Source organism: Vulpes lagopus, chromosome 9 (assembly GCF_018345385.1).
Source record: "Vulpes lagopus strain Blue_001 chromosome 9, ASM1834538v1, whole genome shotgun sequence".
In the NCBI taxonomy this organism is placed as follows: domain Eukaryota; kingdom Metazoa; phylum Chordata; class Mammalia; order Carnivora; family Canidae; genus Vulpes; species Vulpes lagopus.
This window is the reverse complement of record NC_054832.1, coordinates 67,054,470-67,074,943: the sequence shown is the minus strand read 5'-3', so window position 1 is coordinate 67,074,943 and position 20,474 is coordinate 67,054,470. Positions and strand designations below refer to the sequence as shown.

The following is a 20,474-nucleotide window of genomic DNA, read 5'->3' as shown; positions in this document are numbered from 1 at the left end:
ACTTCTTCCTCCTTCCTCTCATATGCTTTTTAACTTGTTTCTTTTTTAAAAAAAAATTTACATACAGTAAAACTGTAAATTCCCTTTTGGTGCTTTTTGTAGTTAAGTGCTTTCTTCCCCCTTTGATTAATCTGTTCTCTGTCTCTGTAAGGTATTTTCCATAATGTCACATAAACAAAATTACACAGTGTGTAATCTTTTAAGACTGGCTTCTTTCACTTAGTATGTATCTTTGCAGTGTATCAGTGTTGTTTTATATATTAATTCTTTGTTCCTTTTAATTACTAAGCATCATTCCACTGTGTGGATTTACCACAGTTTGTTTACCCGTCCATCCTTTGAAGAACTTCTGGGTTGTTTCCAGTTTTTGGAGAATGTAAATAAAATGAAGCTCCTACAAATTCATGTACACATCTTTTTAAAAAGTTTTTTTTTTTTTAAATCATGCAGTATAATTCACTTTTTTTGGGTGGACAATTAATGAATTTTAACACATTTGTAGATATGTGTAACCACTACCACTATCAGGATACAGAGTAGTTTCATCAACCCCTGGCAAACTGTCTTTACTGTCCCTTTGTATTTACATTCTTCCTCCATGTCTAACTTCTGGCAGCTGTGATTTAGACTCAAAATAGTTTTTTTTTTTTTTTTTTTTTTTTTTTTATCGTTGACATACAGTGTTTCAGGTGTACAACTTAGTGATTTGATACATATCATTACAAAGTATTCACAATAAGTGTAGTTACTGTCACCATACAAAGTTATTACAGTATTATTGACTATTTCCTGTTTTGTACATTTGATCTCAGTAATATATTTATTTTATAACTGGAAATTTGTACCTCTTAATTCTCTTCATCGGTTCACCCATCCCCCCCCACTCTCCCACTCCTTGTATTTATGAGTCTGTTTTTGTTTTGTTGTGTTTTAGATTCCACGTATAAGTGAGTGAAATCATATGGTATTTGTCTTTCTCTGACTTACTTCACTTAGCATAGTACCTTCTAGGTTCATCATGTTGTAACATTTGGCAAGATTTCGGGTTTCTTTTTTATGGCTGAGTAATGTTCTATGGTGTGTGTGTGTGTGTGTGTGTGTGTATACATATGCCACATCTATTTTTACTCATTTATATATTAATGGACACTTGGGTTGCTTGCACATCTTGGCTGTTAAAAATATTGCAATAATAAACATAGGGATGTGTATCTTTTTTTTTTTTTTGAAATAGTGTTTTGTTTTCCTTGGATAAATATACCCAGAAGTAGAATTACTGGATTGTATGATATTTATGTTTTTAATTTTTTGAAGCACATTCATTCTGTTTTCCACAGTGGCTGTACCAATTTACATTCCCACAAACTCTGCATGAGATAGTTCTCTTTTCTCCACATCCTCACCAATACTTGGTATTTCTTGTCATTTTGATACTAGCCATTCTGAGAAGTGTGAAGTGAGATTTCATTGTGTTTGCATTTCCCTAATGATTAGTGATGTTTAGCATCTTTTCTTGTGTCTGTTGACCATCTGTCTGTCTGTCTTTGGGAAAACATCCATTCAGATCTTTAACCCCTTATTTGGATGATATGTCATTTGTATTTGTAAGTATCTTTTCCCATTCAGTAGGCTGCCTTTTAGTTGTGTTGATGGTTTCATTCATTATACAGCGGCTTTGATTCATTATAGTTTTATTAGTATTCTTTGTTGTGAAATAGTATTTTACGACTTGTTTTGACTTTTTTTTTTTTTTTTTTCTATCATCACTGAACCAGGAAGAGGATCATCCAGGTCAGGTATTTGCTCCAAAACAGGGTTGTCATTTTTTTTCTTTCTTCCTTTTAATGCTTAGTGTTAGTTGCACATTCTCTTCCTGCTATACATGTGGGCGGAAGAGAATCATGTTGATTGTTGACTTCACCAGTCGAGTGATTTTATCAGCCTGTGAGGAGTAAATAAGAAGGGAGAATCAATATAATGCATAGTGCTAGCAGATGTATAATTTAACTTTGCTTTGAGTTTGAGACCACCAAGTCAAGAAACAGTTTTCCCTGTTTGTTAACTGTTTAGCACTTGAAGTCTTATGTATACTTGCCCTGTTTTCTTCCTGGTGCTGTTATCCCCTGTCCAGGAGGAATGTGTAGACTTTTATGTGTAGATTTTCTCTTAGATAAGCTTGTGATTGCACTTTAGCTTTCCAGCATAACTGCTTTTAAATATTCTTGGCATCCCATGATGAAGGATGTCTGTCTGTCATAGGTTCTCCTTGGTTCCATCAAAAAAGAACAAGCTAGTGGTGTTTTGGTAGATTTTTTTTTTTAACTTATTATTCCTTTTTTCTTTTTTAAGTAAAAGGATTTGCAAGTAATTGTTCAGTGTTCTCTTCTAACTTGACTCCATCTGTCTTATATTTTGCTGAAATTCTTCAAACCTTCTGATATGTGGAGGTCACATTTTCTTAGGTGCATACTTTTCAGTTTTTGGGTAGAGTTTCTTAAGACATACAGTGGCACTAATTATAAAAGAAAAGATTGATAAAATCTGACCAGATTAAAATCTGTTCATCAGGGGGCACCTGGTTGGCTCAGTCAGTAGAGCATTCAACTCTTGGGTTGTGAATTCAAGCCCTACGTTGGACATGGAGTCTATTTAAAAAAAAAAAAAATCTGTTCATCAAAAGATGCTTTAACGAAAGTAGAAAGACATGTTAGGCACTGGGAGAATGTTGGATATAACTGACCAAAAATTAGTATCAAGAATATATAAAGAACTACTGTAAATCAGTTTAAGAGAAAGATGAGCCCAATTGAAAGATGGGCAAAAGATGGATAGTCCTTTCATGGGAGAGGAAATAAATATGGCTAATAAACATTTAAAAAGATAGTCACAATAATTAGGGAAATGCAAATCAGGACTATAATGAGAAAATATTTTATATCCATTCATTTGGCAAAATTAAGAAAGTTGATGGTATCAGGTATTGGAGCAACTGTAGATCAGCAAAATCTCTTCTGCAGTTGCAGATAGGAGTAGGAAGTAGTTTTGCATTCTTTTATAAAGCCATACATTTCATATGCCTTATAATTCATTAGTTTTTCTGGATATATACCTAAGAGAAACTTCCCAAATGCCCCAGAAGATACACAAGAACGAAGATAATGTTAGAAAGACTGGGGGTAATGTAAATGTTCATCAGCAAGGAAAATAGCCAAGATACATTGGTGCCTTAGTAATATAGTGGAATGATTGAGCATGCAACAATATACATGAATCTTTACTTCCTTCATGTTTTTATTTGGAAATAATTATTAATTTATTTGGAAGAATAAGAAATATGTGAAACATTTATATGCCTTTTATACAAATTTGCCTTATTAACATTCTTTCCTGTTCGGTGTATGTTTTTTTGAACAATTGAGAGGAAGTTCCATATATCATAGTTCTTTTCTTTACTATTTGTTTAATTTTTTTTTTTTTTAACGTTTTTAAATAGTAAGAACAATTTTAGAAGGCTTATACTGATCTGACTGCAAATCCTTGCCTTTCTCTGGTTTGGGAAGATTTTTTTTCCTATGGTTTTTTCATGGAGTTTTTAGTTTTAAATTTTATAGTTGAGTCTCTGGTTACTGTAACTTTCATTTCTCTTAGTGTGTTCATGATTTTCTTTTTTTTTTTTTTTTTTTTTTGTTCATGATTTTCTTTAAATTCTTAGGCCTGTTTGTGATAGAAGACAAGGATGCCAAGAAGCTAATTCCAGCTTCTCATCACTGGGTCTTTGACTTTTTTTTTTTTTTTTTCCTTCTTCTGGTTATTTTGACAATGGAGGAAGTCCCCAGGTTACCTTGCTAGCAAAACACCCAATGGATGGAAAAGTGCTAGACATCCTATCGGCTTATATAATATCTAGAGAGTCATGCTGTCTCTTTTAGATTAAGAGATATTGGTGAGATTTAAAACTGGAAGACACATCCATGCTAGTAATCATAGTTCATAGTATTTGCTGGGATGCCTGGGTGGCTCAGCGGTTGAGCATTTGCCTTTAGTTCAGGGCATGATCCCGGGATTGAGTCCTACCTTGGGTTCCCATGCCTGCTTCTCCCTCTATGTCTCTGCCTCTCTGTCTCTCTCTGTCTCTAATAAATAAATAAACTCTTTAAAAAAATCATAGTATTTGCCTAGTTGGTCATTCTTAGATTTGAACACATACTTTTGATATATTTGATTAAATCAAACTTAATGACAACAGCCAAGACATGCTCACTAGAAGAATTTAGGGAGAAGGTAATTTAAAATATAAAACAAAATTTAATTTGTTGTTAGGGAAGATTCGTATGTAAAAACAAAAACACAAGAAAATGTTCTTGGAAATGCGAAACATGAGTGCCAAAATATAAAAAAAAAATCATTGAACAAGCAGATAATCAAATGTTGATGTTTTAAATCTGGTTTATCTGGAATTTCAAGTCAAAGAAATTTCCAAATGTAAAGTGATAGAGATGAAAAATATATATAAAAGGTTTTGAAGGAAGCAATGGAAAGAGGGAAGAGTATAGGAAAAAAATCAAAGGGAAGAATGATTAGAGAAAACTGGCTAGGGCCAAAAGATACATGTTTTCAGAAGGAATAGGCTCAAGCCGAGTGACTAGTGGGATTATTTCAAATTGAACTGAAGGCAGGATAAAGAGAAAATCTTAAGTTTCCTGAGCAAAATACAAATTACCTACTACAGACAAAGGAGAATCAGGTTATCCTCAGAATTTTTCCATCTACAATTCTGGATACTCACACGGAAAATCTTATTTCAGAGTGGAGGGGAGTAGGGTATATAGAATTATATTCTTAAAGGTAAGTGTCACATTATATTATTATTGAAGGGGGAATGCAAAATAAAGATTTCAGGTGTGCAAGAGTAGCTGCATATCCTTCATGAAGAAAGTAACCTGAAGAAGTTTTTCAGGAGAATGAAAAAGGGTAACACCTGGTAACTGGTTATACTGGAACAAATATCTTTTAACAGGGACTCTGCATCAGATAGGTCTTCATTTTACGTGGTATATCTCAGGACTAAAAGCATCTCCACTTAGTCTTCTAAATTGGCACTATGGTCTTTGAAGCCATAGGAAAGGCTGACCAGAAACACTGACCTTGGAGAACTGAAGGAAGCTAAAAGAAAATAAAATTTTTGGCTGATCACGTTCTCATTGGAACATAAGCTCTGTGAGAGCAGGGCTTTGTTCTGTGCTGAATCTCTAGCGCTTAAATGATTGGCACATAGTAGGAGATTAAATATTTGTTAAATGAGTAAATGCTTTGATGAATCTCTTTCTTTTGGAAAGTTTGAATGCCATTGAATATTTATTGGTTTAAAATATTTATTTTATTGCTGTACCAAAATTAGGATATATGTACTTGATCATTCAAGTTACATAATGCTGCCTTTTGGTTTTTTCATCTGTAGAAATGGACAGTAGTATGTAAGAGATTTAATGAATAGTTAAAATGTTATGAGATGGACTGGGAAGGAAAGATTTGAGGAAGGATAAACAAATGTAGTATTTTTCTCATAATTATGAAGTAACATAAGGTAACATAATTGCTAAAAATGATGTATCAAGGAGTTGATATATCTTAGCATATTATTTAAAGTTATAAAGTCAGTCACTAAAACTAGAAATAGTGTGGCTTCTAGCCTTTGGAGGGAGAAGAGAAGGAGAATATAACATACCCATCCACTGTGATAAGTTACTCATACAATGGGTATCGATAGTGTCTCCATTGAAAAAACAAGGAATTTATATATTAGTTTGCTACTTACCATTATTGTGGCAACCCATTAGGAGGAACTTAGAAAGGGATAGTGGTAGATATTAGAGCTTACTTTGTACTTCAACCTGCTATTTGTATATATTACTTTTTTTTTTTTTTTTAAAGATTTTATTTATTCATGAGAGACACACACACAGAGAGGCAGAGACATAGGCAGAGAGAGAAGCAGGTCCCATGCAGGGAGCCTGATATGGGACTCGATCCCAGGCCTCCAGGATCACACCCTGGGCCAAAGGCAGGTGCTCAAACCCTGAGCCACCCAGGTGTCCCTGTATATACTACTACTAATGATAAAGCTAGTTTAATTGGAAAATAAAGGAAAGAAAAGAACTAATGTTCTGAGTATATGTGTACAGATAAATTCAAGTAACCTACACAGCAAAATTTACTTTTGACTATTTAGGTAATCCTTTCATTGAAATTTTACTTTTGTTGTATTTGAATGTGAGTCATTTAGATCCTACTGTTTCTTTCATTCTTATAAGTCTTTAGTGATCAGGGAATATAATCTCAAGTGAAATTTTTTGTTTAATAACTTTTATTTCCCCATAAAAATAAGAGTGTTTAATTGCCTATAACATTGAAATGAATTTCTGAAATATGGGATTTACCTATTCTCTCAGAAAGAGATGAAAACCTGCATTTTATGTAGAATTAAGGCATAATTATAATAAAGCCTGCATTAAACAGCTTTAATTTCTATAATCTTCTATGCATTTTAGTCATATACTATTTTATATTATTAGAGGTATTTTGAAAGTAAATTTCAGTGCCTCATACAGTATTTTTCTAATTGGAATAATTTTGATTCTGAGGTGAGATGATAGGTCTGTCTCTGAGTAACCAGGTTTTTGTTAATATACAAGAAGTCACTTTAACAATAACTATACCTGTGATAACAGTAAGCATTTCCCTAACCGTTCTTCCTATATTTCTTTTTTTCAAGTAGAGCATTTGGTTTTATGTGTTCCCATTAATCAAGTTATAATTAGTTCTTAGAATCAGGAATGAGTCGAAGTCTGTGCTTGACTACTACCTTTCAGTAAATTCTTTTATGGATAGACTTTTTACTGAGTGAGTTGATTATGATTAACAGAAGCAAATTCAGTATGTAAAATCTTGCTTTTCCTTTGATTTCACTGTAAAGTTTGAAGAATATTTATTTGGAAGATAGATTTTGAGGGGTGCCTCTGTATAGCTCTTTTTTAAGTAGGCTCCACACCCACCATGGGACTTGAATTCATGACCCTCAGAGTAAGAGTTGCATGTTCTACTGACTAAGCCAGCCAGGTGTGCTGATTCTATAAACTTCTATATTGCGTATTTAAGTGACAAGTTTTCTGATAAAAAACATTGAGTGATATTTTAAATATTTAAGATGAAACCATTTATTTTTTATTTTTATTTTTTTAAAGATTTTATTGGCAGAGACACAGGCAGAGGGAGAAGCAGGCTCCATGCAGGGAGCCTGATGTGGGACTCGATCCCAGGTCTCCAGGGTCATGCCCTGGGCTGAAGGCAGGCGCTAAACCGCTGAGCCATCCAGGGATCCTCAGATGAAACCATTTAAAGAAAAGATGATACAGTTTTAATTGTAGTAAGATTATTTTGAACTTGGTAAATATTCTTTGTAAGCCAGAGGTGGGAAAAGAGGTGCTTTAATGTTTTATAATACTGATTTGTTTTTATTTTTTCCTCAGAAAAAAAATTTAATATTTTTAATATTTAAATATTTATATTTAAATTTAATATTGTTGCCCCATAGTAAACAATGGCTGTATTTTGTTCCAATGATGATAAGGAATTTTACAAGTTTAGTAAATGAACTGTCTATAGTTTACTGGATTAATTACAGAACTTTCAGAGATACTTTATCCATACCTGTTATGGTATGAACAGTCATCATTAAATTTAATGGTATTTCAGTTACTTATTTTTCCCAAGCAGCAAATAAACGATTACTACAGGAACATACATATTTGTGTTAATATGAAATCTTTTTTAAGTTTCAGGAAGTAACTTTTTTCTTTTTTCTTTTTTTTTTAAAGATTTTATTTATTTATTCATGAGACACAGAGAGAAAGAGAGGCAGAGACATAGGCAGAGGGAGAAGCAGGCTTCTTGCAGGCAGCCGTATGTGGGACACGATCCCGGACTCAATCCCAGGTCTTCCAGGTCATGTCCTGGGCTGAAGGCGGCGCTAAACTGCTCAGCCACTCGAGCTGCCCCTCAGGAAGTAACTTTAATTGTTGAATTATCTTTCCTGTTTACTTAGTAATTTATTTTAAAATTTTGATGTGCTGTTTCTTAATTTAGAAATTTACTTACATTGTACTCTAATTTCTGAGCGTAACTGACTTTACTGTTTCTTGGCAGAAAACTTTGTGAACTTATTGACAGATATTTCAACTCTTACACATTATACGTTGAGTGCTGGTGTGTTTTTGCATTTGAAATAAGGAAATGAGAAAATATAGAATATATGATAAAAGAACTAAGATGTAAAAAAGCTACTAGTGAGCAATTCCACTTGTGAATGAAAGTCTGTGGGCAGCCCGCGTGGCTCAGTGGTCTCAGTGGTCTCAGTGGTTTAGCAATGCTTCAGCCCAGGGCGTGATCCTGGAGACCTGGAATCTAGTCCTGTGTCAGACTTCCTGCAGGGAGCCTGTTTCTCCCTCTGCCTGTGTCTCTGTCTCTTTCTCTTTCTCTGTGTCTCTCATGAATAAATAAATAAAATCTTTAAAAAAAAAAAAAAGTCTGAATGTAGTAATTTTATTATTTTCATTTTACTGTAAATAGACCAAAATTGATCCAAAATAGAATTGCATATGGATTCCTTTGTGTGGCTTTAAGAGCCTCTGTTCCTGGATCCTCAGATCAGCCTTTTTATGTGAGAAAACTAGCATGTATCTTGTATTCTGGTCAACCTATATTACCATAAGTTTAGATCCTATATGTTACTTAACTGTGTGATTCCTTTATTCAGTCAACAGATAAATATTAAAGGTTACCATTGAGCTACTAAAGATACGTAGCCTTTCCTTTGTGTACCTCAATCTACTTGGACAGACATTTAATTTCTCTTGGTGAAGTTAGATGTTTTTCAGTATTGGGGATCTTTATGTCTCTTGATGAATTCTAAGTATGTAATATATGTATTTTTTATTTTATCTTTTTTAGTATTTTATATTCTTTAATGCTATTGTAAATGTAATTTAAGTTTTTTTCAGTTTGTTGCTAGCTTATAGAAATATCTTGTATCCCGTGACTTTTGTAAATTTATCTGTTCTAGTAGTTCAGATAGGATTTTCTGCTTAATAGTCACATTGTCTGTTAAAAATTGAGACTATTTTCTTTTTGATCTTTATGTTTCATTTTTGTGCAAGATTTTATTTTTAATATAGTGTGACTTAGATGTGAAATTAAGTGGAAACTCTAAAACCAAAATAAGGGTACGCATAAACAAAAAAGTTTATAGTGTGATGAGTGATGTTATTTGCTGAAATTAAATCACAGCTCAAAACATGAATTAATCCTAAATTCTAAGACTTCTTAAAATCATGTACTTACTCTTATTTGGGCCTAAACTAACATATATTATGACTATTCTCCACCATTTTTCACTCTTTGAACTTAATTCTGTTCTATAGTACACTTTGAGATTACTTGATCTTTGATTGGTACAGATGAATTATTTATAAATTATCAGACTGCATCTACTTTTTTTCAGGCCTGAAATACTTACTTTATAAATGCAAACTTGGGGACTGGAATCTTTTGAACCAGTTTGTTTTTGTGTGTGTGTGTGTGTGTGTGTGTGTGTGTGTGTGTGGTCGTGGCAGAGGAACAATAATGTTAAGTCTCACTTACATGGAAATGTAAGTTTAAAAAAATTGAACAGTTCATTTCCCAAATAATCATCGTCCTTTCCCTTGATGATTTTTTAAAAATTTTGAATATAAAAGAAACACCAAATCTGCACTGTAAAATAGTTTGTCTTTTTGCTTTCTTTTTTTTTTTTAATTAATTTTTATTGGTGTTCAATTTACCAACATACAGAAAAACACCCACTGCTCATCCCGTCAAGTGTCCACCTCAGTGCCCGTCACCCATTCCCCTCCAACACCCGCCCTCCTCCCCCCTTCCACTACCCCTAGTTCGTTTCCCCGAGTTAGGAGTCTTCATGTTCTGTCTCCCTTCCTGATATTTCCCAACATTTCTTTTCCCTTCCTTTATATTCCCTTTCACTATTATTTATATTCCCCAAATGAATGAGAACATACACTGTCCTTCTCCGATTGACTTATTTCACTCAGCATAATACCCTCCAGTTCCATCCACGTTGAAGCAAATCTTTTTGCTTTCTTAATGCAAAATGACTGGTCATGTTTTTGGGACAGTGAGGGTCAGAAGCTTATCTCAGTATTAAAGCACTTTAATGGATCTGAACAAATGTACAGGCTTTTGAACAGCTGGGGGTTTTATCCATCTGTTACTGTCCTTGTTCTACTCTCTAGTGTGAAATTTTTCAGTTGGGTAAGCCAATCTGAGTAGATTTTATTCCTGGTAAGTGATTAATTTTCCTGAAGAATTAAATCTATTATATATTTTAGCTGTAGTCATTCTTCATCTATAATTTTGTCTTTTTTTGAAATGTGTATCTCCCCTTTTTTTAAAAAAATAACTTACTGGTTTTAACTTTGGAGAATTTAACACTTATAAACAATAAAAAGAGAAGCTGGGCAGCCATTAAATCAACAATACCCTGTACAACATCTATGTATTTCGTATTTCTGTGGCAATATGATATTTAATATATTTGGAAGTTGTATTTTTATAACTTTTTATTATTTTTTAAACTTTATTTTGAAGTCATTTTTAGATTTAAATAAATGTTGCAAAGATAATACAGGATGTCTCTGTATAGCTAGTTTTTCCTAATTATTGCTGTGTTACATAATCATAGTATGTCTATCCAAACTAAGAAATTAACATTGGTACAGTACTGTTAACCTCAGACATTTTTCCAGATTTTCCCTCTTTTCTCACAAATGCCCTTTTCTGTTCAAGATCTGGAAAACAGGTTTTAGATTTTCTTTTTATGTCTTACTAGTCTTTAAGCTCTGACAGTTCTCTGTCTCTCGTGGCTTTAATATTTTTGAAGACTGTTGGTCAGATATTTTACAAGGTGTCTTTCAGTGTCAGTTTGCCTAATGCTTTCTCATGATTAGATTGTGTTATGGGAAGAATACTGCGTAAGTGGTGTGTCCTCATCTGATTATATGTGACTTACTACTTGTGATATTAATTTTGATTACTTCGTTAAGGTTGTGTCTGTTTTTCTAATGTAAATATCCCTTTTCTCTCTTTGCATACTGTCTTAGAAGCAAGTCAGTATGTCCAGCCCCACACTTCAGATGAGGAAAAACAAGCCCCACCTTATGCAGGAAAGAATATTAAAGAATTTGTGAAATTTTTTTGTTAATATATTTAGCTCTTATATTTGTTCTTTTTCCTACTTCTAGAATATTCTTTTTGTCTTAGATCTATCCTACAGTTCTCTTATTTTTTAATTTGTGATTTCCAGCTCTTTTTTTCTGCTTTGTAATTTGAGATAATTCTTGGACTTAATACTCTACTCCTTAGGTGAGACAATGACCATTTTCCCCTTTAATTCATGTTCTGAAATTTTCAATTCAAAGGTCAAATTTTTAAACTAGACAAAAGGTGTTTGTTGCATTTGGGTCCCAAGTGACTGCCTGCCTTTTCTCTCTCTCTCTCTTTCTCTCTCCCCCCTCCCCCCTCTCCCTCCCCTCCTCCCTGCTAGGTACTCATTATCTCCTTCAGCATTTCTGTTTTATTGTGCTTATATTCCTAGTGCTTATTCTCATTTTCTTTTTGGATGGTGTGGCTTCTTAGATACATAGTTGCTTTTTCCCTTGTGGCTTATTTGGTCTCAGGTCTGGTTATTGAAATATTGCTAATAGTAATAAACCAACCAGTGATTAAAAGGAAGTAAGTAATTTACTTGTAATGTTAAGGGCAAGCTGTTGGCGCCTCTGAGGACACTGAAGAAAATTTTGTTTTCTAGGTAGAGAACTCTTAGCTCATCCATTATACTCTGTCAAAAAGACATGGGTTGGCAAGAAACTACCTCCTGGAGCGCATCTCCATAGGCCAGGTTCTGGGTGTGGGCCTTAGGATCGTTTGTTGGTCTCCAGTGTCTGCTCAGTTCAAAGTGGGAAAGAAGCCCTATACCAGAGACTCAAAAGCCCTCAAATCTGTGAATCTGCCAGGTTGAGGCCTAGCTCTGTTAATGGAAAATGAGAGAAGGAGGGGTCCCACTGTACACTATTTGAATTGTCAATTATTATAAAATTCTGAGTCCACTTGGAAAGTTTGTACCCTAGAGAATATATATATATATATATATATATATATATATATATATATATATATTTTAGTATATATGTTTTTTTTTTTTTTTTTTTTTTTTTTTTTTTTTTTTCTGCAAGGAGGCAGGACAGCCCCTGTCACATCCCTCCACTCACCAGTGTCCTGGTTTGGACCATGGCTTACTGGGCTCCACACAGGCCTGACCTTTACAAAGCCAGGTGCAGCCCTCTGGCCTCCCTCCCATCCCCAGCCTGACGAGACATCCTCTCCTCTCAAAGGGTCCTTAAAGCAGGGGTCTGGAGGCACAGGGAGGGACAACAGGCCACTCATAGCAGCTCTCAGCCAGGGATGCACAACACACTTGCCCAAGGACTTCCAGAAAGCCCTCTGCAGACAGACCTACAGAGGGACTGTTTTCAGGAAAGAGACCTCCTCCCGGTCAATCCCATTGTGCCAAAAGCTCATATACATGCATGGTGCACTCAATTCCCTTAAAAGGTCTCTTTACAGACAAATCAGAAAAAGCGTTTGGTGCCAGGCTCCACATTCCCAGGCAGAAGCCCAGGGTAGGTGTGCCTGCCGAGCGCACGTAGAAGCAACCGTGACCACGGCAGCTGAGGCATGTTCGGCTACAAACCATTCTTAGTGCCCACTGTTCTGAGCACTGAGCGTAGAAATAGCCACTTCCTCTTTGCCCTGACATCCCAGGTGCAGCAAAGCAGCTGTATCTGTGGTGCTAGTAGGTCCAGCACCTGCAGGGCAGCAGTATATATGTTTAAAGTGCCTTCTTCTGACCTATCACTAAGTCCTTCAGGTGTTACTGGACCATGGCTCCGTTTGTATAATTCAAGTTTCCTTTCTCCCTGTGTTAACTTCCCAACAACACACCAGTACATGTAATTTATGATGTCAGCTGTGTAATGAGTATCTCCTTTTAGATAGCACAAAAAGTTAGGATAGCTCCATATTGCTTAGTCTCATATTTCTGGTGGTCTGTAGTTGACAGCATGCCCAGAGATGTCTCATTATATTTAAATATTTATTTAAGATTAATAGTGTCAGGTGCAGTTCTAGATCTGGTTAACATAAGTTGTCTTAAAGCCAAGGTATTGACCATTTTTAGGAAGACCTGAGTTTTGTTAATGGACATTTACCATGCTGAGGACTTCCAAATTTGTATACCCACACTGGGTCTTTCCTTCTATCTCCAAACTCCTGTCTATATCCAATTGCCTATTTGACATCTTCTCACAGCTGTCTAATAAGCATCTCAAATCTAATGTAATTCCCCTGTTTCTTTGCCTACCCTGAACCTTCTCTATGTACATAGTACCACTGCCCTTCCAGTTATGGGACTCGGTCTTGAACCTTCTCTTTCTTACTCTATATCTAATTAGTTAATATATCCGTAAGTATGTATTGTTGGTTCTGCTTTCAAAATGTATCCCGAATCCAAGCTCTTCACTAGCTCTGGATTTGTTCTCTCCATTTAAGGGCTATTATTATTATACTGAATTATTACTGTGCTAGCCCTTACTGGCCTTCCCATTCTCACCTTTGCTCCTCTACACTTAGTTACCAGCGAAACAGCCCCTAAGAGATCCTTTTATGACATGTGAGATTGGACTGTTATTTTTTTCATTCTTGACAGTGTTAATATCAAAGTATTGCTAACCTCAAAATACTCAGAAAATATTATCCTGTTTTCTAGTCTTTGGAATAGTTGGCGTTAGGTTTAGAGTGATCATTTGTAGGGCAGTTAATTAAATATACATCTAAAACCATGTGAGCCTGGGGGCTCTTGGCTGGCTTAATTGAAAGAGCATGTGGCTTTTGGTCTCGGGGTCTTGAGTTTGAATCCCATATTGGGTATAGAGATTACATACATGCATACATAGATACATACATAAACAAACATGTGAGTGAGCCTGGTGGATTTTTGTGGAGGGGGTAGATTTTTAATTGTTGGTTAATGTTCTTTAGTTATTACAGATCTCTTCAGGTTTTCTATTCTGGAGTTTGGTTTGGTAAATTGTATGTAGGTAAATTATATTTTTAGGAAGTTTTAAGTTTTTTTGCATATTGACATGAATAGTATTATTTTTTAGTCTTCATGATATTAAATGCATCTTATTTTTAAATCAGTCTTCCCAGAGATTTTTTCATTGTTAGGCTTTTTTTCCTCCAAACACTGGCTTTTCCCCCCAAACACCAATTTTTATTCTCTTTGGTTCTCTTCATTCTTGTTTTCTGTTTCATTATTTTCTGCTGCTATCATATTTCATTCCTCCTACTTTTGGGGACTTACTACTTATTTCCTAACATACTGAGTTGGATAATGAACTCATTAATTTTTTTTTAAGTTCTGCATATGTGAATTTCTGAGTGTTCGATGGGGCTTAGACTAAGCATTTTCATTATTGTACTGATGTAAAATTTTTGAATTTCCATTATGATTTTTTGGAAGACTTTTAGAAGTGTGTTTTTAGAATTTCCAAATAAGAGTAAAGCGTTTTGTTTATGTTTTGCTTCAAAAACTGATGTCAGAAAATGTGATGTTGCATGACATGGACTCTTTGGTATTTATTGAGATTTGCTTTCTGCTGTGGTGTATAGTCACCACTTTTGTGGTGATTCAGCGTATAGCTATAATTGCCTCGGCTTTCTGTATTATGTATATATTTAGTCTGTATTTTTATTAATAATCTGCTTTACCAATTACTTAGAGAAATGTGTTAAATTCTTTTGCTATAATGAGAAGCCTGTCAAATTTTCTTTATAAAATTCTGACAACTTCTAATATAATGTAGAGTTTTTTTAGTTTAATATTGTCACAGCTTATTTTTAAAATGTCTGTTACTTAGTATGTAGTGACCATTTTATCTCCCAACAATGGTTTTTGCCATCATTTTTGTCTGGTGTTAATATAGTTGTATCAGCTTTTATTTGGTTTGTGTTGTCCTGTGTCTTTTCATTACTTTTAACTTTGTGTCCTTATGTTTTAGGTTGTCTTCTTACAAATCATGTGTAACTGGATTTTTGAAGCATCTGAACGGTTATGTTTTCATTGATGAACATATATTTTTTGATGCTTGATATAAATGTGTATTTCTCCTGTCTTTATTTTGTATTTTCTAATTAAATCTAAATAATTCAGGCTATCCCCCCACCATCTGTTCTATTGGATTGATGTTTTTTATTTTCCTCTTTTTCTATCCACTGAGTTAGAAGTTATGCATTACATACATAGATTTATTATAATACATGTGTAATTTATATATTTTGAATTTGATTCAGTTAAAGTGCATAGTTGATCACCATTCAAACGGAAATAGCATCTCTAACTTCTGTTAAAATAACACATGATTCTCATTGATTCAGCTGATCATCTCCCCTTGTGTTAAATTTCTCTTTGTTTAACTTAAATAGAGCCTTTTTTTTTTTTCTTTTGTACTTTTGGGACTCTTCATGGAGTTAATGAATTTCTCTAGTTTTTTATATCTGGCTAATTAAATCAGGCTTCAGAATTTTTATTTGTTTAAACTCTATTGTTTATTTGTTTAGAACTATTTCTTTCAGTTTAGAACTGAATTTTATGTTTAGGCTGGTTTTTTTAAAAGCTTTAGGGCCTTTTTGAAATTAGAGTACAGCTTCCTGGTACCAAATTCTCTTTTTGTTTTTTGTTTTTCTTATGTTGTTGGATTTTGTTTTTGTTTATCTTTTTGAAATGTGATTAATAGCTAGCTTTGTGTCTGCTTTCATTTTGTTTTATTTAATTTTAGAGTATCCCACTGATGTGTATATGTATTATTTATTTGTAGCTATCTTGTAGCAGAGCATTTGTTTTATTAGCTTTCTGTATAAAATACTGTTCTCCAAGTTCTAGGAGTAAATTAAAATAAAAAAGACAGGAATTTAGCAACAAAGAACTTAAAAAGTTCTCTTTGGAATTTAAAATACAGTTGTCTGCTGTCACAGGATGGGAAACTAATTTGACCATTTACAATGTATATTCATATTTATTATAGAACATGCATTACTCATGGAAAAATAAAGTAGGTGTGGTGTAAACAAAAAGAGCCTCATAATTTGTTTAAACACAGATGGTTTTCAAAGTATATTCTCTGGGCTAGCAGTGTGTGGATCACCTGTGAACTTGTTGGCAGTACAGACTTACAGGTTCAGCTTCATGAAACCTTTGGGGCCGGGTGGTCTATTAAGCTTTCCCTGTGATTCTGATGCTTGCTAAAGTTTGAGAACTGAGTTACAAATTAAAATAAGATGTTGCAAACTAACTCACATGATGTATTTCTTTGATAGGCATGCCCAATGCTGCTCATCATTTTTTCACAGACAGAAATAATATAGATGAATATTTGGTTAATAAACATGGTGAAAACAACACTCAGGTTAACTTTGGTTCAAGGGATTGAAAAAGTTATAATATGAATGTGAGAATATGGTATAGAAGTTTGTGATTCAAAGTATTTTGTAATTAACACTAGAATCTTAATGTAATGCAACTTTAATGCAATTTAGTACAACTCTTTTCCTTTCCTCCTCACCCTACCTAGCCAGTAGTTTTCAAATTGCTTACAGAGGCCTTTTCGTCTATTTGATACCTCATCATTAAAACCTGATTGAAAGGACTAAAGAGATATTCATATTCTCACCTTAAAACAAAATCTCATGGGAAGGTAGAGCTTTGGAGAGGGCCATACTCTCCTGAAACAGGTCTTTGTGTTTGGATTTCTTTATTTTAAAATGTTTTGTGTAATCATCCCTCTATGGTGTTTACAGGTAGTAGTAAATCTTTTTTAATTACTCAAATTAGTATTTGAAGAACTTTTTATGAAGACGGTTTGCATTATAGTACAAATTTAAATTTTCAAATAACGATAATATTTTATTAAAAATTCTTTGTGTTTTTCTTTCAGGAGAGAAATAGAAACAAACAATAACCATATGAAGATGTCCTGTTAGAATTACAACACTAATGATGTAGACTCTGGAAATGCCTAATAAGTCAAAGAAGACGTTATTAAAGCTTTTTTTCTGCTTAAGGTGACATCTTTGAACTCTAACACAGAATTGACTCTTCTTGTAATGGTTTTCATCAGCGCATCTGCCCTTATACTCTCACCAAACACACTTGAGAACTGTAACTTCGTCAAGCACTTTCTGTCCTGAAGCTTTTACCAGTATCTGCTGTCTTTTGTAATTATGCATCCTAGCTAAGGCACAGAAGACTGAATGAATGCAAGGATTCATTAACTCTTTGAATTTGTTAAATACTAACAGTTAACCATTAGAAGTGGTTCAATGATGTAAGAGTCACACTGCTTCAACTTTTTCTTTGTTGTAGTTTTTAAATTGTCAATTTTTAGCTATTTGACAGATTAAAAGCAAAATAATCATGCCATATTTAGTCCTGGAGTTCAAGTCTAAATGTTTATGTGAAAAATTATTGTAGTAAACTTTTAATATGGCAAAGCAACCTTAAGCTCTATTTTAGCCAAATGAAACATAATCTGAAATTATATTAGAACATTTCCCTTGTCTTCAAACTGTTTGGTGTAACAGAATATTGATATGCAGCTTGGTGGATTTCACCAATTAATGCACATTCTTCTCCCCTCCTTCCCCCAATAATATGTATACTGAAAAATGTGCATTTGTCTGAGGAATTATTTTGTTTGCTACCACTTAATGAATCTCAAAATTTTGAGTAAATGTACCTCAGTCTAATCAGACTTTTTATGACCTTTATAACTACATTTAAAACCCTTAATTCCTATTTCTGGGTGTTTGCGAGCCTGATTGCTATCATGAAGTAAAAATTTATTACTCTAGGTATTCACTAGCTAAATAAACATAGTTCTTGTTTAGCAAGCATATACTGTTCCTCAACTCTTTTCTCCAGCTTTTGCAGTGTCCTGGCATCCTTAAAATACTTTGAAAATATGGCCTTGATCCATGGATTAAATCAGTATCTAAGTGAATGTGTTGATGTTTTATTGATCAGATCTATATAAATGGGAATACAGCATATATCTGGGTATTCTTATAGTTATCTTTTTAACATCTTATTTTTTTCATTAATTACATATCAACATTAATTTTGTAACTTGAAACAAATTGATTTTGTATAATTAAATGTGTCAAGCATCTGTATTAACTGATTTGATGGCATAAGGTTATGAAGATAATGTACTGCCCCTTATATTACTGTTCCAAAAGGAGAAGACTATGTAGAAAGATACATTAAGGGTGAAAATAGCAATATAGTAGATGTGAATACCTTGATGTTTTGCATTACTCCATTTATGTTTACATCATGTTTAGAAATGTTTTCATTTACTATGGTCTTTGGTCACTTCAATTCAAAAATTTAGTGACAGATATTTCTTTGAGGCTTTCATTTATATAATTTTTTTTGTACAATGTTTTCTTAAATGTACAAATACTGTATTCAAGTGGAAAAAAAGGTACAGTATTTGTCGATAATCGTAGCTACTTCACAGTTCTTTGGTAGTCCCAGTGTAGTTATATCAGTGTTTACTGAAGGGAACATCAAAATGTTGATGGTATATTACAGAATAAAGACTTTCTTAAAGGAAAATTGCACCTATTTTACCTTTTTACGAGTAAGCCATGAAATCTTGTAACATGTCTCTTAACTATTTATAATGAAAATTGGCATTTGGGTATATAGTCACCATCGCAATGTTCTATATCCCTGAGATTATATAGGTAGGACATGTCAAAGATGACTCTTGTCACTCTGGAGGTCCTATTAGACAAAACTGTAAAGGGGTGACCTTGTAGGAAGGGTCTGAGTCCTCTCTCTGAGGTTCTCTTTTTCTTGGTGCTTTATTAGCAACTCTGAATATTTTTATAAAACTAGTTACACTATAAGTGGATTCAAACTTGTTTAATTTACATTAGGTTTCTATGTAAGAAGTGTCACTCACTCAGCAAGCAGTCTGATTGCAGTAGCAGACTCCAATGTTAGATGTAATTGAGTAGTCTATTCATGGTGAGGAATACATCCCAGTGCCTTTAACCTGGATTTCTATTAAGTGAAATGGGTGCAGCATTCCTTTGGGAAGAAAAAAACACAAAAACCTTTATCTTTCAAAATTGGTAATTTTTTTCTCGTTTAATTTTTCTTCAGAGCACCTACCTTCTCTTCCTCTTTGGTCTGTAAATGTATGGCAAAAAGTTTTTTCTCTAAGTGAAATTATTGCAGATTGTCTCAATAGCACAACTAACTAAATATTTCTTAACTTTGGGACCAAAAGGGAGAGAACCTGGGCTCTGCAGCAGGAGACATATCATCACATGTTGGAATAATCACAAATTAAGACATTACTGGCCCAGTAAATTTCTTGCTTAATATTTTTCCAAGATCTGGTTTGAATGTTTCTTATTAAAGTTATCTTATGTGGGTATTTTATTTTGAAAGGTATTATAGTTTGTATATTTAACAGTAAGGGGGAAAATGTAACCAAAATTAGTATTCTTTCTCTATACATATTGGTACTTGAAGATTTCTTTCAGAAGAAACCCCAGCCTTTTCCTAATTTCAATACTTAATTCCTCATTTTAACTCGAGTGATCTTTCTAATTCAAAAGCTGTGTTCTTTTTGAATACCATGCATGGGGGTTAAGCTGATGTTAAAACAGTTTGCAATAAAAAAGAGTCAGCTTACGTCATTTAATCATTTCAAGTGCATTCTGCATCCTATAAAAATAAGTTTGAAAAATTTAAGAGAATTGTGTTTTCATTAAGTTTTGCATATCTTTTGTTATGCCATGTAAATTCCCTTCTTTTTCGTATGATTAAAGAAAGGTTATGATAAAATGATTAGTTCATTTACATTCACTTGTAGCAATTACATGAGAATTTGAATTTTGTCGTGTTTGGGTTTGTTCATTCCTGTGAATGATGGTACAGTTAGGTGAGATTTTCTGTTATGGTACCCAAACTCACCATTTGGTCCTCTTTAATCTTTGAGGGTTTCAATAAAAATTGTTCACTCATATCTGTGTTTTTTCCATTTTATCTTCAAAAATATGTATTGCCTGCCAGAAAACCTAACATTTCTGTCTGTCCTATTACGGATTTCCTGATTGACGTTTCTCTCGAATACAAATAGATTGTATTGCTTGTTTTAGTTGGCCATTTAAATTAAGTGGGGGGAATTAAAGAGAGTTTATCCTAATCTTTACCCACCCCAGTGAGCTTA

The 20,474-nt window shown here is 33.8% G+C and overlaps 1 protein-coding gene and 1 non-coding gene across 10 annotated transcripts in view; one reads left to right on the top strand and one right to left on the bottom strand.

Annotated features, from left to right (window-relative positions):
• The window catches only part of YTHDF3 (YTH N6-methyladenosine RNA binding protein 3), a 40,897-nt gene extending 20,629 nt beyond the window's left edge, over nt 1-20,268 (top strand). For all 9 annotated transcript variants that reach the window (XM_041768915.1, XM_041768911.1, XM_041768917.1 and 6 more), the window contains one exon: nt 17,160-20,268. In XM_041768915.1, the coding sequence (XP_041624849.1) occupies nt 17,160-17,183 (24 nt within the window). In that variant the 3' untranslated portion in view covers nt 17,184-20,268. The remainder of the gene's footprint in view (nt 1-17,159) is intronic.
• On the bottom strand, nt 12,842-12,977 carry LOC121499200. The gene has a single exon (XR_005990044.1). It is a non-coding gene; the product is annotated as a small nucleolar RNA SNORA43 (small nucleolar RNA).
• Nucleotides 20,269-20,474: the final 206 nt, after the last annotated feature.